The following is a 20,964-nucleotide window of genomic DNA, read 5'->3' as shown; positions in this document are numbered from 1 at the left end:
CCTCTCTTTCCCCTTTGGCAATCATGTTTGTTTTCTGTGTCTGTGAGTCTGTTTTTGTGTAGTAAATAAGTTCATTGGTATTATTTATTTAGATTCCATATATAAGTGATATCATATGGTACTTCTCCTTCTCTGCCTGACTTACTTCACTCGATATGACACTCTCTAGATCCCTTCATGATGCTGCACATGATGATATTTCATTCTTTGCTACTGCTGCTACTTTTTGGATCCCTCGGTTGCTCCCTCCTACAAGGAAGCGGGGCCTGATGGGAGGAGAACACTCACCTGCACCACGCCCAGTCGCCCTAGGAAGCCATCCAGTCGCACAAAGACCAAAGAGGATTGGAAATCCCACTCGCGGACCTCCTGGTTCTCTCTGAAGTAAGAATGGAGATTCTCCCTTCTGTCCTGAAACAGCTGCTTGAAGAAGCTCAGGGTGTCCACGACCACATGCAGTTTCCTCTGACTTTCCTCCACCTCACCTCTCAGGAGGTCTTCTGGGCAGAGATAAACAGAGGCCTGGAGGGCAGACAGGTGAGTGGTACTAAGCCTGGCTGCAGGTGCAGGATGGTCCTCAACTCTGCCCAGCCTACAGCTCTTCACTGAGCGACTGCCCATGCAAAACTTACCAGAAGCCTAATACAGGAAACGTCAGACCCCATTCTGTAGTCCCACAGAGGGACTGGGACCTGGGTTCTAGCCACGGTCAGTGACTGGCTCAGGGATGGCGAGTGACCAGTCAGAGACAAGGAAACACAGTGAGACTTCTCTTGGGACAGCTGGGGCTGGACAGGTATCCTTTCCAGGCTTTTGTTGTGACTCACTGGCTTTCTGGGCTCCCCTAGTGGCTCAGATGGTAAGAATCTACCTGCCAATGCAGGAAACACAGGTTCCATCCCTGATCCGGGAAGATGCCACATGGTGAGAAGCAACTAAGTCAGTGCATCCCAACTATTGAGCCTGTGCTCTAGAGCCCAGGAGCCGCAACTATTGAAGCGGCGTGCCCTAGAGCCTGTGCTCCACAGCAAGAGAAGTCACCACAGTGAGAAGCCCGTGCACTGCAACTAGAGAGTAGCCCCTCCTTGCTGCAAGTAGAGAAAAAAGCCTGAATGCAGCAGCCAAGACCCAGTGCTGCCAGATAAATATATAAACAAAATCATATATACATACATAAAGATCCTTAAGGAGGTTGAAATTCACCATCTCTACCCTGTGCCCAAACCCAGGTCCTCCAAAGTACCCCAGCAGGACTGAGAACAGTTTTGGGAGTTACTGGCTATAGACGATAAAGCAATTCAAGTCTGAGAATCCTCTGCTAAGTCTCTTCAGTCGTGTCTGACGCTTTGCGACACCATGGACTGTAGCCTGCCAGGCTCCTCTGTCCATGGAATTCTCCAGGCAAGAATACTGGAGTGGGTAGCTATGCCCTTCTCCAGGGGATCTTCCAGATCCAAGGACTGAACCTGGGTCTCCTGCATTGCAGGTAGATTCTTTACCATCTGAGCCACCAGAGGAGAACCCTTTGGGCCCTCATTATTGCTCTGAAAAAAAAAAAGATGCACACTCTACTCTTCTTGTGACTTGGACCATCCAGCCCCCGGGGTGAGGCTGGGAACTGCTGGGTGCCCACCTGCTGGACCAGAAGGTTGCAGATCTCTTGCAGCAGCACTGTGAGCCGCCCTGGGCAGCGGTAAGACTCACACGTGGCCCAGATCAGGCAGACCACGTGCAGCAGGGGCCGCAGCCGGGGCTTCACGTCAGGAAACTCCAGGCTCTCGAGGTCCTCCAGGTGACGACGCAGTGGCGCCAGGTGGGTGTAGATGTCCCGCGCCTCCGTCAGAGCTGGAAGGAACGGGAGACAACCCATCACAGTACCAGCTTGAGGCTCACACCCGCCCAGCAGAGCCCTGGGGCCTGGGCATGAAGGATAAGAAAACAAGGGTTGTGATCTCTTTCTGGGCTGAGGGAGCAGAGAGGGCTGGCCAGCTCTTGCAAGGAAACACTGAAATCAGAAGAGCCCTGGGCAGCTGGGAGAGGGGTCTGAGGAGCCTCTCTTACAGAATTCTTGTATCTGGACGGCCTCCTGGCCCTCCCAAGCCCAGGCCCTCTGGTGCTGTGCGTGTAGAAAATGCTTGGTGACTGTTTGCTGGTATTACCTCTGAGGTAATATGGGATGGATGACAGAGGACGGGTTTTAAGAGTCAGAAAGATCTGCCTTCAAATGCTGATACATCAAATGTGTGACCTCAGGCATGACTATCCTGTCTGAATCTCAACAACAGGCTGAACAGTCACTCATGTAAAGGGTTCTTGTGAAGGCAGCAAAGACGGCTAGCTCAGTGCTTGTACCAAAGGAGGTGTTGCGTGCACGATCACATCTCTAATAAATATTTGCCAATAAAGAATCTCATTGAGCTCTTACGGAGGACAAGTCACAGGGAATAGAGAAATAGCTCAGGCTGATTATGGCAAGGCTCTGCCGGTCTTCAAAGCCAGGAAAACCTCCTGCCATTTCCACTGAATGAAGCCGAGGAAAAACAGCACTTTCCATCTGCCATCCTGTGGTGGCCGAGGGGAAAGGAGGAAAACCGTAGCTCTGGGTGCTAATTCTGCAGAGCCACTTAGAGGGGATGCAAAGACCCAGAAACTGGTGTTTAGGAAGGCTGGTTCTTTCCTGGGCAGGTAACCCGGCACTGTCGTGTGACAGCACATGGTCTTGGGTTATTTTATGTGGATGAAGCTCTGTATTCATCCTAAAAGAAACTCAAAATATATACACTGTTTAGTAAACAGTTTCAATATACCAAACACCATCCCACTCACAGAAAAACTCATAGAAAATCATATGAGGTAGCTTCATTATTTCCACTTTGTAAGCAAAGGAATTAGGACCTAGGAACTTCTCCGGTTGTCCTGTGATTAAGACTCCACACTTTTGATGAAAGGGGCATGGGTTCAATCCCTGGTCAGGGAACTATGATCCTGCATGCTGCGTGGTACAGCCAAAAAATAACAAATAAATTTCTTTTTCTAATTTTTTGTAATTTGTTGCATGCTCAGTTGTGTCCGACTCTGTAGGACCCCACAAGAACTGTAGCCCTTCAGGTTCCTCTGTCCATGAGATTCTCCAAGCAAGAATACTGGAGTGGGTTGCCATTTCCTCCTCCAGGGGATCTATCTTCCTGACCCAGGGATAGAACCTGCATCTCCTGCATTGGCAGGTGGATTCCTTACCACTTGAGCTAGCAGAGAAGCCCAATAAATAGATAAGTAAATAAAACCACTGTACCATCCGATAAAAATTGCTGAAAACTAAAAAAAAAAAAACAATAACACTAAGACCTAAATAACCTGCCTTGAGTCTACCAGTTAATTGGTCAGCCCTGCCCGGCTGAGCAAAAGCAGGATTATACCCGAGTTTATTACATTGAACCCCTGGCTTGATGGTTGTGGGGCTCACTACACATGGGAGTTTGGGGTGTGTACATCAAGGTTTGGGATGTATATCAAGCTTTATACCCCAAATGGAGTTGTGGGAAGGACTATGTGAACCCAATTTTTAAAAGACAGATGTCATGGTAAATCAACTAGAACAGCAATTCTTAAATGGGAGGGTTTGATGGAAGTATCAGAACCACTGTAGGGTTGGGGGTGTCAGAATCCAACAGTCATTCCAATGAGCACATGCTCAGGCTTTCATCTGTGCCTTGAGGGAAGAGAAACAGAGCATCACACCACGGGAGCCTCCTTTTCATGTTGTACTTTTTAATAAGAAAAATCTCCTTTAATCATACAAATACGCACTCCCGATTTTCAAGAGCTCAACACTTGAGGGCTGGCTCATCTACTCCAGGGTGCAGTCATCTTGGCTCACAAGGCAGATGAAGAAAGATACAGAGTTAGGCTAACAGCTTTTTAAAAATGCAAATATAGGGAATATCCTGGTTGCCTAGTGGTTAGGACTCTGTGTTTCCACTGCGCAGTGCCTGGGTTTGATCCCTGGTTGGGGAACTAAAATCCCACAGGCCAGGCAATGTGGCCAAAAAAACCAAACCAAACAGGTTCAAATATAAACCCCAGTTGCACAGAAATATATGTGGTTTGCTGGTAAATCTTTAACCACAGCTCTTCTGGGACAAAAGCCTTGATCCCAAAGCCTTTAGCATTTGCCAATTTCTGGGATGTAAATACTCCTAATCTTCCCACCGTGTCTGATCTCAAGCTACTAACTTGATGTCACTGAGTGCTGGGGAGTCCGTGTTGACAAGGGTTGCACGTGATGGGCTCTCATGGGAACCTGAGAGCCAGTTCCATGGCAGCTCCAGAAAACCTCTGGACTTTACTTCTCTCCCCACATACACATGCTAAGTAGCTTCAGTCGTGTCCAACTCTTTGCAAGCCCATGGTCCATAGCACACCAGGCTCTTCTGCCCATGGGATTCTCCAGGCAATACTGGAATAGGTTGCCATGACCTCCTCTAAGGGATCTTCCTGACCCAGGGATAGAACCCATGTCTCTTATGTCTCCTGCATTGGTAAACAGGTTCTTTACCACTAGCACCACCTGGGAAGCCCTTTTCTCCACACGCTTCTACCCACAAATATGCTGGACTGGCAACTGGGCCGCACTGTGCCAACCTTGCCTCCTAGCGGCCAGAGGCAGGAACTCCCTACTTGGTCTTTACTCCCCTGGTCTTTTCTTTCCAAGGTACCCTTACTGTTCCCAAGGTTCTTTGCTGCCCAATCAATTGCACTTCAGAAAATCTCGTTCACACACATTTTTCTACGTTCTTTTAACCTCCTTCTTTACTCCCCATGTGCCCACCAATCCAGGACTGTATCTTTTCCTCCCCTTCTCTTCTGTCCATCTGTGAGCCAAAGAACTACCCTGATCATGACATACAGTATGTGCAAAGCACATACTATCTGCAGAATAAGGACAACAACTCTGAAATTAAATTAGAAATGAGGAAAATCAGGTGCCAGCTAAAATATTTTTATTCTCTGAAGATCCCAATAAAATTTCTGACCAAGTCTGTACCTGGCAACTATGATCAAAATTCCTCTTCTTCCATTATTTGGATTGAGTTATATATTTCAAGGATTTCTATTTTTACAGTGGTATTTCTCTGAAACAGTTATGATGATATTGTCTTTTTTTTCTAATTTCTTTTCATTGCCATAATATATTCTTTTGCAAAAAACTTTTAGAAGGCGGTCTGGGGAACCAAATCTTTTATTACTATTAATCAATGTGAATGATTGTACTCTATTAATCTTTTAATGTGAAAAATATACTTGGGGCTCTAAATAATAAATTCATAAATACGCTTTTATTATATGTTTTATTCCAGAGCCTCAAATTTCCATCCTTGGCATACCCCCTTTATGATAGTTGTCATGACTGCCTACAACCTGTAGTATTACCTCATACCTTTCCCTAATTTGACTCTAATTTTAACCTAAATAAAATCATATAAAATGAAACCATTAAATCTCTATAAAACCATAAATGGAAAACTCTCATCACATGCCAAAAAAAGGAGTTACCCTTTTGCATATTTTAAAATATGGATGAACCTAGAGCTTGTCATACAGAATGAAAGTCAGAAAAAGAAAAACAGATATCGTATATTAATGTATATATAATGGAATCTAGAAAAACGGCATTGATGAACCTGTTTGTAGGGCAGGAAATACAGATGCAGATACAGAGAATGGATTTGTGGACACAGTGGGGGAGGGAGAAGGTGGGATGAATTGAGAGTAGCATTGGCATATATCCACTGCCATGTGTAAAACAGACAGCTAGTGGGAAGCTGCTGTCCGGCACAGGGAGCTCAGCTGGGTGCTCTGTGATGACCTAGAGGGGTGTGATGGGGAGGAGGTTAGGAGGGAGGCTCAAGAGGGAGGAGATATATGTATACATACAGCTGATGCATGTTGAACAGCAGAAACTAACACAACGCTGTAAAGAAATTATCTTCCAATTTAAAAAATAAATTAACTAAATTAAATTTAAAACATAAAAAATAAAATACACCTGCCCAGACATCTACCCCAGCTCTCTCTCATACTAACAGTGGTACACAGATCACTTCTGGGGACACTACCTCATTTGAATTGGAGTATAAATTGGGAACAACATTTGATTGCTCTGAGACACAAAACCTCTCAGAGAAGCAACAGACTGGGGCCCCAGTAGGAACCCCATTCTAAGCCAGCTCTAGGTGCTGGCAGAGGGCCTCTGGGATGAGAAATTAGGGTCCGGAAGGACCCCAGAGACCAGCTCCTTAAGCCAGCTATTCTCTGTTATAAAGCACAAGTCAGAAACTCCACCACCGGTGCTTTTATTCCTTCATCTGCATGGTTTCCAAACCCCACACCATAAGGAAGAGAAGGTGCGACAGGGTTCCACCAGTGGGCTCTGGACACAGGACACTCCCTCTTTAGCACAGCAAATACACCTTGGCAAGTTTTACATTCTGGATTGACACAAGAGGTTGCATTTAAAGAAAGAGTTCTGATAGAGAAAAAGCACTTGAGAATCACTGCTGAGATTAACCTTGCTGCTGCTGCTGCTGCTAAGTTGCTTCAGTCGTGTCCGACTCTGTGCAACCCCAGAGACGGCAGCCCACCAGACTCCCCCGTCCCTGGGATTCTCCAGGCAGGAACACTGGAGTGGGTTGCCATTTCCTTCTCCAAAGCATGAAAGTGAAAAGTGAAAGTGAAGTCGCTCAGTCATGTCCGACTCTTAACGACCCCATGAACTGCAGCCTACCAGGCTCCCCCATCCACGGGATTTTCCAGGCAAGAGTACTAGAGTGGGGTGCCAGAGCCTTCTCCGGAGATTAATCTTAAATAGCATGAAATTGCAAACACCTTTAGAAGCATATTTCAACCTACAATACCCAAGAGCCCGGAGGAGGTTTGAGAGGAGAAAGAAGTGAAGTGCACTGATGAGGGGAGAGGGAGCCCTGAAAGGATTTACCTACTTCTAAGTATAGACTCTGCTGGATTTGCAGTTTTGACAAGGGCCAATCTTTTCTGGTGCTCAGATGACCAGGAAACTGCAGTCCCATCTGACACAAGTAGGAAAAGAAAAAGCAGAATGGAGGTAGAAATGGAACAGAGACTTTCCGAGGAGCTGGGGGTGGAAGGACATGAACTCCAGAGGTGAGGGATTATGATTTACAGTCAGCAAAGAACTCACACTTACATCCTCTCCCAGCAGCCCAGGGAAGCAGGCGGCAAGCGTATGCATTACACGCAAAAGCTCAGAGAAGTTAGGTGACTCTGCCAGGGTCTCAGAGCTCTAGAAATGCAAATATAGAACAGGGTGGCTACTTTCCTGTTTCTAGGTTTGGTATTCTTGCCAATGTGCTAAACCATCTCAGGTCGGAGGGCTGTGAGGACTAGAAGCTGCTGAAATCAGAGAGGAAGATAATCCGGCACTAAATAAGAAAGTTGAGTCCGTGTATGAAAATACTTGTGGATCCTCACCTGCTCCAATGTCTCGGAACATGGCTTGGAAAGCTGGAAAGTAGCTGCTCTGAAGCTTATCCAGAAGTCCCACCATGCCCCTCCTCTTTATCATTCTCAGCTGATTATAAATGTATTCCAGATCTTCACACCTGCAACACAAGGAGAAGCATCAGTCCAGAACAACGTCAGGGAACACAGTCATGCTGCCATGACTGGCTTTCAGATAGACGGAGAGAGGAGGTCTGCCTTGGGGTGCTTCCGCAGAGGCCATGCTCTAGTCCAAAGAGCCAGGGCCTCTGTTCCCAGAATAGCAAGGGCAAGAGCCTCAGTCTGGACACAGGTTCAAAGGAGCAGTTGTAGGAGGTAACAGCAGGGAACACTGCTGACCATCTGGTAGCTCAGAAGCTCAGCAGCTGGAGGTCATTAGCTCTCACAGTGAGGTGTTGGGTGGGGTGAGAGAGGTGTTGTCAGAGAAAGGCTGCTGGAGAAGGGCCCCACAGTAGGTCAGCAGAGTGGTCAGGAAACCAGGCAAGAGGATGGGGTATCTTGGCATGGGACACAAACGGGGCTGGAGCCATTTGTGGAAATGGGCTGGGGGAGGTGGCTACTGAGTCCGGTCCCACCCCCAGGCTTCTCTCATCAGCCCTAGAGCCAACAGTTTAGTGTCATTTGAGTCAAGGCAGCTCTTCTGTGTACTGGGAGGTGACACTCTCGCCAAGGTTCAACGGTCACGCCTCGTTTCTTGAGGCGTTTCTGTGCCCACCTGGTCCTCCAGAACTCCAGCTCCACCTGTGGGGTAGGGTTCTCCCCCTGGAGGAGCGGCTGCGAAGACTCTCTCTTGAGCACCAGCTGGATTTGGTGGCTCCACTGGATCACTGCAGACTCAATGGCATAGATGATGGACTTGTCCGTAGAATCCAAGCTGCGAAAGAGACAAGTCTCCTGGGATGCAGGGAAGAGCTTAACTCTATGGGCTATGTCACTTCAGTTGTGTTCAACTCTTTGTGACCCCATGGGCTGTAGCTCGCCAGGCTCCTCTGTCCGTGGAATTATCCAGGCAAGAATACTAGATTGAGTAGCCATTCCCTTCTCTATAGGATCTTCGGGACCCAGGGACTAATGCGGGTCTCTCATACTGCAGGTGGATTCTTTACCATCTGAGCCACCAGGGAAGCCCCAACCCTTGAGTCCCACCAATGCCAGCCAGCTCCCTGCTTGATGAGGCAGTGCATTCTTTGGGAAGATCAGCTGTCCTTGGGAAAGAGTTTGTCTCTACCCAGGACCAGGTTCATCTCCCTGCTAGTCCCTCATCTGGTCTCAGTTCTGACCGCCTCAGCAAGAAGAAACAGGTTACTTCCTCCTCCATCAGGCAAGTTGTCAGATGTCTGAACATTACTATTGTCCTCACTTTTCCAGTGAAGATGGAATTCCCATGTGTTGTCCCTCATACGTCTTTAAAATAAACTAACTAGGGATGTTTGGAAAGGATTAAAAATCAAAAATACATTCTGGTTTGCCTTTTCATACAGTCTGAACTGACAGCTGTTCATGGCACTAGTGGTAAAGAACCCACCGCCAATGCAGGAGATGTAAGAGACAGGGGTTCAATCCCCGGGTGGGGAAGATCCCCTGGAGGAGGGCACAGCAACCCTACTCCAGTATTCTTGCCTGGAGCCTCCCATGGACAGAGGAGCCTGGAGGGCTACAGTCCATGGCGTCGCAAAAGTTGGACACGACTGAAGTGGCTTAGCACACACACAGGCATGCCGAGAACACAGGACACAGGTGACAGAGAATCTGTCATTTGCATTTTTCATGCCAGAAATCCACCTTCGCTTCATTTAATTAAGTTCATATTTGCTGAGCAATGATATGGCACAAGTGATTATGGATGATATTAAAGGTAGAAGATACTCACCTCCCAGTAATACGATCCAGCCTCTTGGGAAATTATCAAATTTGAACAAAGGGAGACAAACACCACAATGATTATACATTCACACTGAATGTTGTTATATTCAAAGAGAGAAGGAACAGAAGAATGGTCGTTTGAAGGTATTTATTTCGAAAATTGTATATTTTTATGAAGCCCCTATAAGTTTTCCAGTTAACTGGGATTGCTTCAAATTATATACATAGCATATTACTTCCAATATGAAAAAACTCACTGTAAAGTATATTTCTATCCCATGCATTACTCATTCTGCAGATCAAATCATGGGCCCTGAACAGACAATACGTTTGCAAAGTCCCAGCAATGTGGCAGACTGAACGCGTGAAGGAAAGTGGACTGTTGCCACAAACATACAGAATGCTTACTAGAAGACAATTAAAAAATATACATATTATTTTAGGTACATAGCCTGACTCTAAAGAAAAAGAAGAAAATCCCCACAGAACAGAAGCAAAGATAGCTCAGGGCTGGAATGGTAAGTGGAAGCTGACAGTGGGTATCACTCCTATAAGGAGAAGGGCCATGGGGTTTAATGCCTCTGCAGTCACAGAAGGCAAGGACCTCAAACTTCGACAAAGCTGATTTGTTTCTACTTGGGGAAAAAAAAAATGTCCCCAGGACCTGAAAACACTCTCCAGCTGCTGCTGGTAGAGGGTCTGGACAGCGACATGATGTGCTGAGTAAATGCTGGGAAGAGGCGTGCTGTCTCCCAGACTGGACCTGGGTCTCTGCCAACGATGAGACACGGTCCTGATAAGGGAAACTCTGGAATCAGTGTGGCTGCTCTCAGTTCTCAGATAGTTCTGAGCAGAAAGAAGGCCACGTTGCCGTGATAGCCTTGAGAGACTTGGGTGGGGGTACTGGTGAGGGTGGTAATCAGCATGGAACACACAGTCTGAGGATGCTGGCCAACAGTGGGCTTGTGTGCAGAAGAAGGAGACGTGCAGAGTCAGGGACAGAAAAGTCGTAGAGAAAACATTCAGATAAACCGGCATCTCCCCTATCTCCGAGACCCATATGGCCAGCCTGGCGGTACTTACGTGGCCTCGATTTCAGAACCCTCAGAGCCCATGTTTTCTGAGCCGACTGGAAGGGGCAGCAGGGTTTTTCCCTTCGCTTGCTCAAGGAGAACCAGAAGGTCACCCTGGAGGCTGGAGGCATGCCGCTGGACATCTTGACAAACCACGTGGGGCCAGTCTAGGTGGTTCTTCTCATTGGCCAGGACAGGGATGACAACCTGGAACAGATGTGCACGGGAAACAAAGGTGGGCAACTTCTGAAACCCTAAAGAAGGACTATCTGGGGCGGGGGAAGTTAGGCAGTTTGGGATCAATGTGTACCCACTCCTATATTTAGAAGGGATAATCAACAAGGGGGCTTCCCAGGTGGCTCAGTGGTAAAGAATCTGCCTGCCAAGTAGGAGACACAGGTTTGATCCCTGCATCAGGAAGATCCCCTGGAGAAGGAAATGGCAACTCACTACAGTATTCTTGCCTGGGAAATCCTATGTATAGAGGAGACTGGCAGGCTGCAGTCCATGGGGTCAAAAGAGCTGGACACAACTTAGCAACTAAACAATAACCACCGACAAGGACCTACTGTGTAGCACAGGGAACTCTGCTCAATGTTACGTGGCAGCCTGGATGGGAGGGGAGCTTGAGGGAGCATGGATACATGTATATGTATGGCTGAGTCCCTTTGCCGTCCACCTGAAACTATGACAGCGTTGTTAACCAGTCCTTCACTAGCTCTCAGAGTTTGGTCAGATTCACACCCATTGAGTCAGTGATGCCATCCAACCATCTCATCCTCTACCACCCCCTTCTCCTTTTTCCTTCAATATTTCCCAGGATCAGGGTCTTTTCCAATGAGTTGGTTCTTCACATCAGGTGGTCAGAGTATTGAAGCTTCAGCAGTTAATCAGTTATGAAGTGAAAGTTGCTCAGTCATGCCTGACTTTTTTCAACCCCATGGACTATACAGTCCATGGAACTCTTTAAGCCAGAATACTGGAGTGGGTAGCCTTTCCCTTCTCTAGGAGTTCTTCCCAATCCAGGTCTCCTCCATTGCAGGAGGTTTCTTTACCAGCTGAGCCACAAGGGAAGTCCAAGAATACTGGAGTGGGTAGCCTTTCCCTTCTCCAGTGGATTTTCCTGATCCAGGAATGGAACTGGGGTCTCCTGCATTGCAGGTGGTTTCTTTACCAACTGAGCTATCAGGGAAGCCCTAATTAGCTATAATACCCCAATATAAAAATTTTTTTTTTAAAGGAAGACTATTCTGAGAAAGGTCGAGAGAGCTATGCACGACCTTTTGCAGGTCTCCCTGTCTGCTAAGACCTAACAGCTAATACCTAACATTATGAAATAAACATCATGTACTGCCTTGACATCTGGTAAAATTGGGGGTGGGGGGCAGCTGCAATAACCAGTCGTCACAAGTTTCCCTACCCATTCTGCTCCCGCAGAGAAGGTCCCTCATCCAACATCCCTGTTTATCAAGGGCACCAGGCACATCTGCTTCTCATCCCTGGGGAGTGGGCTTCTGTTCCTTGCCAGCCAAAAGAATATTCCCCCAAGCCAATCCCATCCTCCTCCAGGAACCTGTGGGCCCCATACCCTCTGGAGAGTACAAAGCTTGTCTCCCACACTTCCTGGTCGTTCACTCTGTTCCCACATGCAATCCCTATGTGGCCCTGCCTGGCACAGGGTCCTCCTCCTCTGGACTGTATCTCTGATAATAACCTGTGAGCAGTGTCATATGTCCAGTGTTGTGTGTTCAGCCATGTCCAGAACCCTAGGGCAAGAATCCCTTCCTCATCACAGGGTGAATATAAGCAACTGAAATTGTCACAAAGGCCAAGAGGCAAAAAAAAAAAAAAAAAAAAAAAGCAGGACAAATGCAGGTAAGCATGATCTCAGAGGCCATTTTATTTATGTATTTATTTTATCTACTTATTTTATTGCCAGTTTAGACTTTATTACTATATTTTGTTATATCAGTATTTGGGTAATATGTGTGTGTACGTGTGTGTGTGTGTGCACACACACTTGAGCTCAGTTGCTAAGTCATGTCCAACTCTTCTTTTGACCCATAGACTGTAGCCCACCAGGCTCCTCTGTCCATGGGACTTTCCAGGCAAGAATACTGGAGTGGGTTGCGATTTCCTTCTCCAGGTGTTCTTCCTGGACCAGGGATCAAACCCTCATCTCCTGCATTGGCAGGCAGATTCCTTACCACTGAGCCACCAGGGAAGCCCGCTATCCATTGATATAGCCACATGTTAATACAGGAGCAAAGCTGAGGAAAGTCACAGTGTGTGGGAGCCCAATCATGGGGAAATGAAGGCAGTGCCATTAGTTTATGACACAGCAATGGGGGGAGAGGGTAGCTTTGTCTAATGGCATCAGCTTCAAGCTGGATATTTTTTGACTTGAATCTAGAAGCAGCAAGTAGGAGCAAGGTTACCTGTCCCACCTCCAGGCTCAGAGGTAGAAGGGATGAATCCTTGGGAAGAGATGAGTTTGGGTTAGAGCAGGTGACAAGGAGGGGTCAGAGAAGTAAGGAAGCTTTTAAGTGGGATGTAGAGTGACAATAATTCTTGTCATTTGTAAGGAAAACCTACAACTAATGTAACAACTTGTTTTCAGTCACATCTAACTCTTTGAGACACCAGTCTTTCCCACGGAGGAAAATCCCTTGGACAGAGGATTTCCCAGGCAAGAATCCTGGAGTGGGTTGCCATTTCCTTCCTCAGGGGATCTTCCTGACCCAAGGACTGAATGCACATCTCTTGCCTCTCTCGCACTGGCAGGCGGATTCTTTACCACTAGCACCACCTGGGAAGCCCAACGTAACAGAGAAGAAACCTGACTCTACGTGGGTTCAGTTCCTTTTACTCTATCTTTGTACTCTCTTGCCTGTCTTAGTCATGTTGGCTCTGCCTCTTTGTATTAATAAAAGGAAGTTGCCCACAGCCAGAAATACACATGACAGTCCGTTCACAAGGCTCTGCCTCCCAAGCCTGACCTTTCAAGGTATAATAAAAAATTGCAGAACAGAGAATAATAATTGTCCAGTTGGAGGCTTACAATGTGACCAGACCCACTTGGACATCTGCAAGAATAAAGGATTCAGGCACCAAGAATTTGCAATGAACAGCCATACTCCCTCCCCTTTTAGTAGAAAGAAGCCTAAATTCTCCCTTGGAAAAGGGTTCTGCCAGTCCATCATCTCAAACTGCCAGCTTTCTAATAGAGTCACTATTCCTTGCCCCAGTGTCTTCTCTCTTGATTTATCAGCCTGCCGTGTGGCAAGGAGTATGAGTTTGGATTTGGGGATGCTAACATACTCTGTTTCAAGTATCTTGATAAATTATTTTGAATTTCATGAAAAGCCTGCAAGGTGTGTTGATTCTGACTGAGGGGAGTTCACATCACACTACAGAAATCTGACAGAACAAGGGATTGGAACCTGGATCCGCCAGACTCCTAATCCACGCTCCTGTCTGGGGAAAAGGACCTGAGGCAGAAGTCAGATGCCCCCCACCCCCTGCCCTGGGGGAGTGGGGGTAAATCTATTGGAGATTCATTTCCTGTGGACTGAAACTCCAAGATGAGAACAGCAGGGCAATTAAGGGAGGAGGCTGGACCCTGCACAGATTGTATGTTTCTTCTTCCGGAAGTCAGGCAACTTCCCAGACCTCGTGTGCGCAGAAAAGGCTCCGTCAAGCCCAAAGAGGAGTTATGCCTAGGGATGTTCTACCCACATGCCTTTTTGGTAGAATCCATCTTGGCTAACGGATGCTTGGACACACGTGAGAGGATCCTGAGATAAACCAAATATGGGCAGTGAACCAGTCAAATCAAAATGACTGGCCAAGGGAAACCTGGAAGAAATATCCCATGCAAGTTATTCCAAACTGCCACGAGGGTGTGATTCAGTGACTCTCTCCCTGAGTCCATCAGTGTGTCTATCCACATGTACTGTACTCTTTTCCTCTTAGTAAATACTTTACTTGCTTCACTACTTACGGTCTTTGGGGAATTCTTTTCTGCAAAGTCAGAGGGCCAGGGCCCTTTGTCACTGACCACTGGGGCTTTCACTGCCACCACCCAGCCCAGGCTCTGGCGGGGAACGCAAGCCCTGCTCCAAATCATAGCAGGCTGAGACCAAGGGAGACCCACACTTCTACAGAAAACCAACCTACAGCCTCCCCTTTCTGGCTCCCAACCCATTCATCTACAGCTGTACTTGCTTAACACATTACTGACTAGAGACGTATTAACATGTCTTTTGTTACCCCAACGTTATTGACCGAAAACCTATCAGTATGTTTTTAGAGAGTGATACAATTAACATCACCACGTGGACTTGTTAAGAGCTTAAAATTGATCAAGGGTTTATGATACAACTTATGAATGTCGTTATCATTCACATTTTGCTCCGTTAGTGCTTTGTTCCAATCTTGTGTATATTCTAAATGTGAAATTTTCAAAGGTGGCGCATGGCGAAATTTTGAGTGAAGAGTAATTTTTTCGGTGAATTTTATGCATATACGCTCCCTGACTATCTGAACGACATATATAATAGTGTCTCTGAAAATACCAGTTCTTCAGAATATAGTTCTGATTCACACGATGTGAATATTAGACCAACAAAAAAACCTTAAGTGATTGATTCTGATACTGAAAGTAACAATTAAACTCACGGTGCTGGAGGACGCTCCTTTGCTTCTACAGAACAGTGGACTGAAGACAACATGAAAAATTAGAAGACTTTACACGTGTGCCTATACTGAATATAGTAACCCACAGAGAGTTAGGAAAATGACAGAATTAATTTTTGGCCTGCTGAAATAAAATTGCCGGCCACGGGCATTAGTTTCTTCAAAAATCCCCCAGTCAACAATGAGTTAACAGGAACTAAGGCAGAATCTTCAGAAATAGCCAGGGAGAAAAGTACAGAAACTACTAGAACCAAGAAAAGTCCAAAATGGCCGAGGGCCGCCACCCACGATGCGTCCACCACGCACGAGACTCTGCGCATGCCTGCTCCTCCCACTCAGCCCCGCCCTCGCTGTCCACCGTGCGCCGTGCGGGACACCCCACTCCCCACCTGGATAGAACGTGGGCTGTGTCAGAGCCGTACCTCTCCCACTTCTGCTGAACCTGTTTTCCTTTACTTGGCACTAGCCGGCACTGGACAAGGGAAGGACCCAGATGGAGGTCCCCCCGACTGGACACCTGATTGGAAAGGATGTGTAACACTCCCTCTCCCAAACCGCAAACTTCCAACACAGTATCCGAGCTCCATAGCCCTAGGAAAGGAAACCTGGCTGGCTGCAGTGAATAAAGGGACAGAGAGGAACAAGAAAGGGAGCAGGAGGGCTGGTTACCATATTCCCTAACTTCTTTCTCCAAACGCTTCCTGGATGTTATTTGTTTTTTACCTTGTATTGGTGTAATGGGGCAAAAACAAAGTTATAGTTTATGGCTTGGGGACATTTTGGCTTTAGTGCAGTTTTATGGGAAGGTATTAGGAGAGGGGAGCTCATAGCCAAAGGTGGAGATGAGACTGGGCAGGACAGCTGGGAGGGGAGAAGGGGCTCGGGAGACTGAGATGAGCAAGATCCTGAATTAGCCCTGGATCCTCTTTGGGGAGTGTGAAAGAAGTGGACTGGAGGGGGTGGGTTGTGTGGCCCAGGGACTGCTGTTGAGAGGTTTTGAGAAATTCAAGTAAAGGCCTGAGATATTTTTAAAAATATTTTATTTCGATTTTTTAAAACAGATAACACATTTACATGGTGCAAATTTTTTTAAGTACAAAAGCTTTACAGTAGAAATCAAGTCTTCAGTCTATCCCTGTACCTCCCTGAGTTGCCCATTTCCTCCCGCCTAGGGATTACTCTCTAAATAAAGTTTTTTTCTTCCCTCCCTCCCTTTTCTTTTTAGCAGAAATGGTAGCATACCTTTCTGCACCTTTAAAAACTTATCTTAAATCTTAGCATTATCCACAATAGCCAGGAGGTGAAAGGAACCTAACTGTCCATCCCTGGATTAGTGGGATAAAGAAAAAATATATATACATACAATGGGATACTACTCAGCTTTAAAAAGGAAAGCAAGTCCATCACAGTGCTACCTTGAGAATGAACCTCCTTGACGACAGTCTGCTGAGTGAAATGAGCCAGTCAGATAAGGACAAATACTACTTGATTCCACTTCTGTCAGGCACCTGGAGAGGTTGAGTTAACAGACACAGAAAATAGAATGTGGCTGCCAGGGGTTGAGGGTGGGGGAGGTGGGAGTTACTCATGATTGGAGATTTTTAGCCATGCACAATCGGTGGGTGATGGAGATTTGTTGCACGGTGATGGGTAAGAGGTTGGAAATTGTTGTGAGAGTGAATTTAATGTTTTCACAATAAAGAGAAAATTAAGGGCTGTCTCATATCAGTCGTTCCCTTTAATTATAGATGGACCTTAATTTGTTCACCCAGTACCTCACGGATGAACATTGTTTCCAGCCTCTTTCAATTCACCAACAAAAATTCTCAAACATTTAAGAGTCTGAAGTTTTTTTTTTTTTTTTTTTTACTTTTTGGCCACGCTACATGGCATGGGAGATCTTTGTTCACCAAGCAGGGATGGAGCCCATGCTGCCTGCACTGGAAGCATGGTGTCTTAACCACTGGACCACCAGGCAAGTCCCTAAGAGTCTGAAGTATCTTAAAATTACTTTTTCCGGTTGGACTGCATTTCCTTGGCCATGACCCGCTGTCCTCTACATACATTAGGTGTAGCTCCATCTCTGAACCTTTGTTCAAGTTACCCTGCTCTCTGTTTATCCTAATCCATTTCCTTGTTCAGGAGCCAGTTCAGCAATGGAGGTGAACACGAAGGGCTCTCAGACCACATGCATCTGTCTGTCATACGAACCCAACAGCACTTCTTTTTCCATATCAGTAAACCTTTTTTATTCTGTAAATTTAAAATCTATTCATCTATTTTGCATTTTGTTTATCTTCTTTTTTTTCTTTTTGTTGAAGAATAGTTGACTTGCAATATTGTTTTAGTTTCCGTTCTGGTACACAGCAAAATGAGATATATATATATATATATATATATATATATGCATGTGTGTATGCTAAGTTGCTTCAGTCATGTCAGACTCTGTGACACTCTGAGTCTGCCAGGCTCCCCTGTCCATGGGAATTCTCCAGGCAAGAATACTAGAGTGGGTTGCCATGCTCTCCTCCAGGGGATCTTTCTGACCCAGGGATTGAACCCGGGTCTCTGACGTCTCCTGCATTGGCTAGCAGGTTCTTTACCACTAGCACCACCTGGGAAGCCTATATATATATATATATATATTCTTTTTTAGATTCTTCTCCATTATAGGTTATTATAAGATACTGAGTATAGTTCGATGTGCCATACATTAGGTCCCTGGTGGTTATCTATTTTATATATAGTTAATCTCTTAATCCCAAACTCCTAATTTATCCCTCCTCCCTTTCCCATTTGGTAACGGTGAATTCATTTTCATGCACTTCTTCCCATCATCACTGTTTAAGAAGGGTTGTGAACCAAGCTTGGATTCCTACAGGGATGGATAATGTTCAGAAAACAAACAGCAATAAAGCCATTGGGTTAAGAAAATATTGAAATACTCCCATATCTACTGAACAATCTAGTTTCCCCAAGTCCCCTTGAGTTCCTCGGTCATCCGTGACCCTTTTCTGGAACTCCTGCTCCCCACAGCTTCCTAATGGAGCAACCAAAGGCCCAACACCTGATGTAGCAGAGAGCCTCTAGTACCCAGTTCAAGCACTGAGGCCAACCTTGTGTGTGTGTGTGTATACGCGTGCATGCATGCGCTTAGTTGCTCAGTTGTGTCCGACTCTTTTCCATCCCATGGACTGCAGTCCGGCAGGCTCCTCTGTCCATGGGATTTTCTAGGCAAGAATACTGGAGTGGATTGCCATTTCCTTCTCCAGGGGATCATCCTGATCAAGACTGAACCCACAACTCCTACAATGGCAGTTGGCTTCTTTACCACTGTGTCACCTGGGAAGTCTACTAGCTTTAAATACTTGATATATATGATGACGTCCACAGGTGGGATCTTGTCATATTTCTTTGGTGCTCCCCAGAGTACCTATCACAGGGAACATGATACAACAGGGGATCAAGCCTCCAGAGGCACATCCACTTCACTTTCAGGAAAGTTTTTATTCACATTCCAGAAAGTTCTAAATGTCCCAAAGTCTTTCCCAGGCACCCCTGCCCTCTCGAGTCTTCTGCTGTGGTGCCACCAAAGCCCCCGTAACCCAATCCCTAGAGCTCTTCCTTCCCTGTGCTCCAGGCGGACCCGTCCAAATGCCTGCTGGGCATTTCATATACTGGATGTCCCAGCTGCTTACCTGGGCACAGGGCTGACCTCCGGTTCATGAATGAAATGAAAATCAAAACCAAACCACCTCTTCTTTTTAACTCTTTTCCTTCATCCATAGGAGATGCCCCTGAGTCTAATATTCCCTATCATTTGCGATGCCAGTTTATATAGGGGGGATTCAGAGATAGCGCCTCCAAAAGAGGTCAGGATCCAGGCCCTCTTCCGACTCTAGCCTCCCCTTGACTTTGGCCTGAATACAGACCAGGAATGAAGCAAGCTCCCTGACGTCCAGACTCCGACAGGACCCCGGCTCAGATTTCCCCTAGCTTCCATTTCAAGCTCAGCCCAGGGTCCTAGTTTCCCGCCAGCTCCGCCCCTCCAACATCGCTCCGCCCATCTCATTTTACTCGCGGCTCCTCAAACTCAGCTCCCATCGGCTGTCGAGGCCCCGCCCCGGTTCTCCGGCCCCGCCCCCTGCTCCCGTCCCCCTCCCCAGCGGCGCCAGCGCGGGGCGGTGGGCCTACTCTCACCTCTGAGAAGAGCGCGGCCAGATGCTCCAGCGGCGCGGCGGGCAGGTCCCCGCACAGCACTGCCCCGCGGAGGCTGCGGGGGCCTGGCGGCTCAGGGCTGGTGCGCAGGAAAAAAAGCCCCTTAGCCCTAGGCGGGCCGGCCTCGGGTCCCGCGTCCAGTCCCAGGCGCACCGCCAGGCCCCCAGGCCCGGGCCGCACCACCAGCAGCGGTCGCGGCCCCTCCGCGGCCCCCTGTCCCAGGAAGGCGTGCAGCAGCTGCCCCGCATCGGCCGAGCCCGCGCAGCGCTCCCAGGCGCCCGCGGGCGGCCGCAGGCTCCGGGCCACATAGGCCCCCAGGAGTCGCAGCCTTGGGTCGGCGCCGGGCTCCCCGTCCGCGTTGTCCTCAGCCTGCGAGGCCCGCTCCTCCGCGCTCGGCATCGCGCGCAAACCAGGATGCCGCGGTTTCCCGGGCGACGGGGACGCGGCCAGGACTCCCTCCTCCGTTTCCCTCCTATTGGACACTTGACTCCCGGTCCCGCCCCCTCAAGGCCAATAAGGTAGGAGAGGCTCGGCAAGGGAAGGGGCGGGGTCGCGTCTCTGTTGCTAGGAGACCACCTGAGGCGGGGCTGGTTTCCAGTCTAATCTAGCGGATTCGAGGTGCTCGCCTGTGACTGTCCAGGGCAATGGCTTTTTGATGAGGTACGTGGAGCCGCGATCAAAGGTATAAATGCTGGTAAAGGAGGCTGCTGGCTAAAGTCACATTAAATTCTTTAGAGGTCTTCAGTCACTGAAAGTATTATGGTTCTCCCACCTGCTCCCAAAATGTGTAATGCAAAGGTAAAACAATGTCAAATGTAAGGGAATTCACCCAAGTTTTTATAGCTTTTCCATGATAACTGAAATGTTTTATAACAGTGCTTGTGTGGCTACTGAGCATTTAGAATGTGCTGTGTTACTGGGGTGGAGAAGGAAATGGCAACCCACTCCAGTGTTCTTGCCTGGAGAATCCCAGGGACGGGGGAGCCTGATGGGCTGCCGTCTATGGGGTAGCACAGAGTCAGACACGACTGAAGCGACTTAGCAGCAGCAGCAGTGTTACTGGGGAACTGGATGTTTCATTTTAGTTAACTTTAATTAATTTAAAATGAAATAATCACATGTGGCTAGGAGCTGTCATATTAGGCAGCTTAGCTTTAGAATTCTAATACCAATTATGAAAAAGTAAAATAGTTTTACTGTCCTGCTTTGTTCTTTTCTTAAGTGTGTGCTTAATCTGACAAATGGGGCCTCGAACTCTGACATCACATTAATTTCCGTGAGTATGGCAGCAGTTAGTTCTTTAAAAAAAATTTTTTTTTTACTGCACTGTGCAGCATGTGGGATCTTAGTTCCCTGGCCAGGGATTGAACCCAGTCCCCCTGCATTGGGGGACGTGCAGTCTTAACCACCAGACCTCTAGGCAAGTCCCAGCAATCAGTAAATGCAGCAAAGCACTATTAAATATGTAGTGTCTTCAAGGCCTCCCCATCCTATGGGGATCTTGTCTATGTCTGGATCTTGTCTTCAGAAAGATATAATGTGAAGCACCTCCCCTGACCTCAGAAATTAGCATTTG

General features: G+C 47.3%; 1 protein-coding gene across 2 annotated transcripts in view; it reads right to left on the bottom strand.

Annotated features, from left to right (window-relative positions):
• DNAH9 (dynein axonemal heavy chain 9) overlaps positions 1–19,788 on the bottom strand; it is a 285,309-nt gene extending 265,521 nt beyond the window's left edge. The window contains exons 1-6 of one of the 2 annotated variants that reach the window (XM_027516812.1): positions 19,371–19,788; positions 10,483–10,679; positions 8,252–8,410; positions 7,507–7,637; positions 1,634–1,845; positions 289–522 (exon numbers count right to left, since the gene is read on the bottom strand). In XM_027516812.1, coding sequence (XP_027372613.1) covers positions 289–522; positions 1,634–1,845; positions 7,507–7,637; positions 8,252–8,410; positions 10,483–10,679; positions 19,371–19,787 — 1,350 coding nt within the window. In that variant the 5' untranslated portion in view covers position 19,788. The remainder of the gene's footprint in view (positions 1–288; positions 523–1,633; positions 1,846–7,506; positions 7,638–8,251; positions 8,411–10,482; positions 10,680–19,370) is intronic. The other variant, XM_027516811.1, reaches the window with a different exon arrangement.
• Positions 19,789–20,964: the final 1,176 nt, after the last annotated feature.

This window comes from Bos indicus x Bos taurus, chromosome 19 (assembly GCF_003369695.1).
Source record: "Bos indicus x Bos taurus breed Angus x Brahman F1 hybrid chromosome 19, Bos_hybrid_MaternalHap_v2.0, whole genome shotgun sequence".
Lineage (NCBI taxonomy): Eukaryota > Metazoa > Chordata > Mammalia > Artiodactyla > Bovidae > Bos > Bos indicus x Bos taurus.
This window is presented reverse-complemented; position numbering and strand designations above follow the sequence as displayed.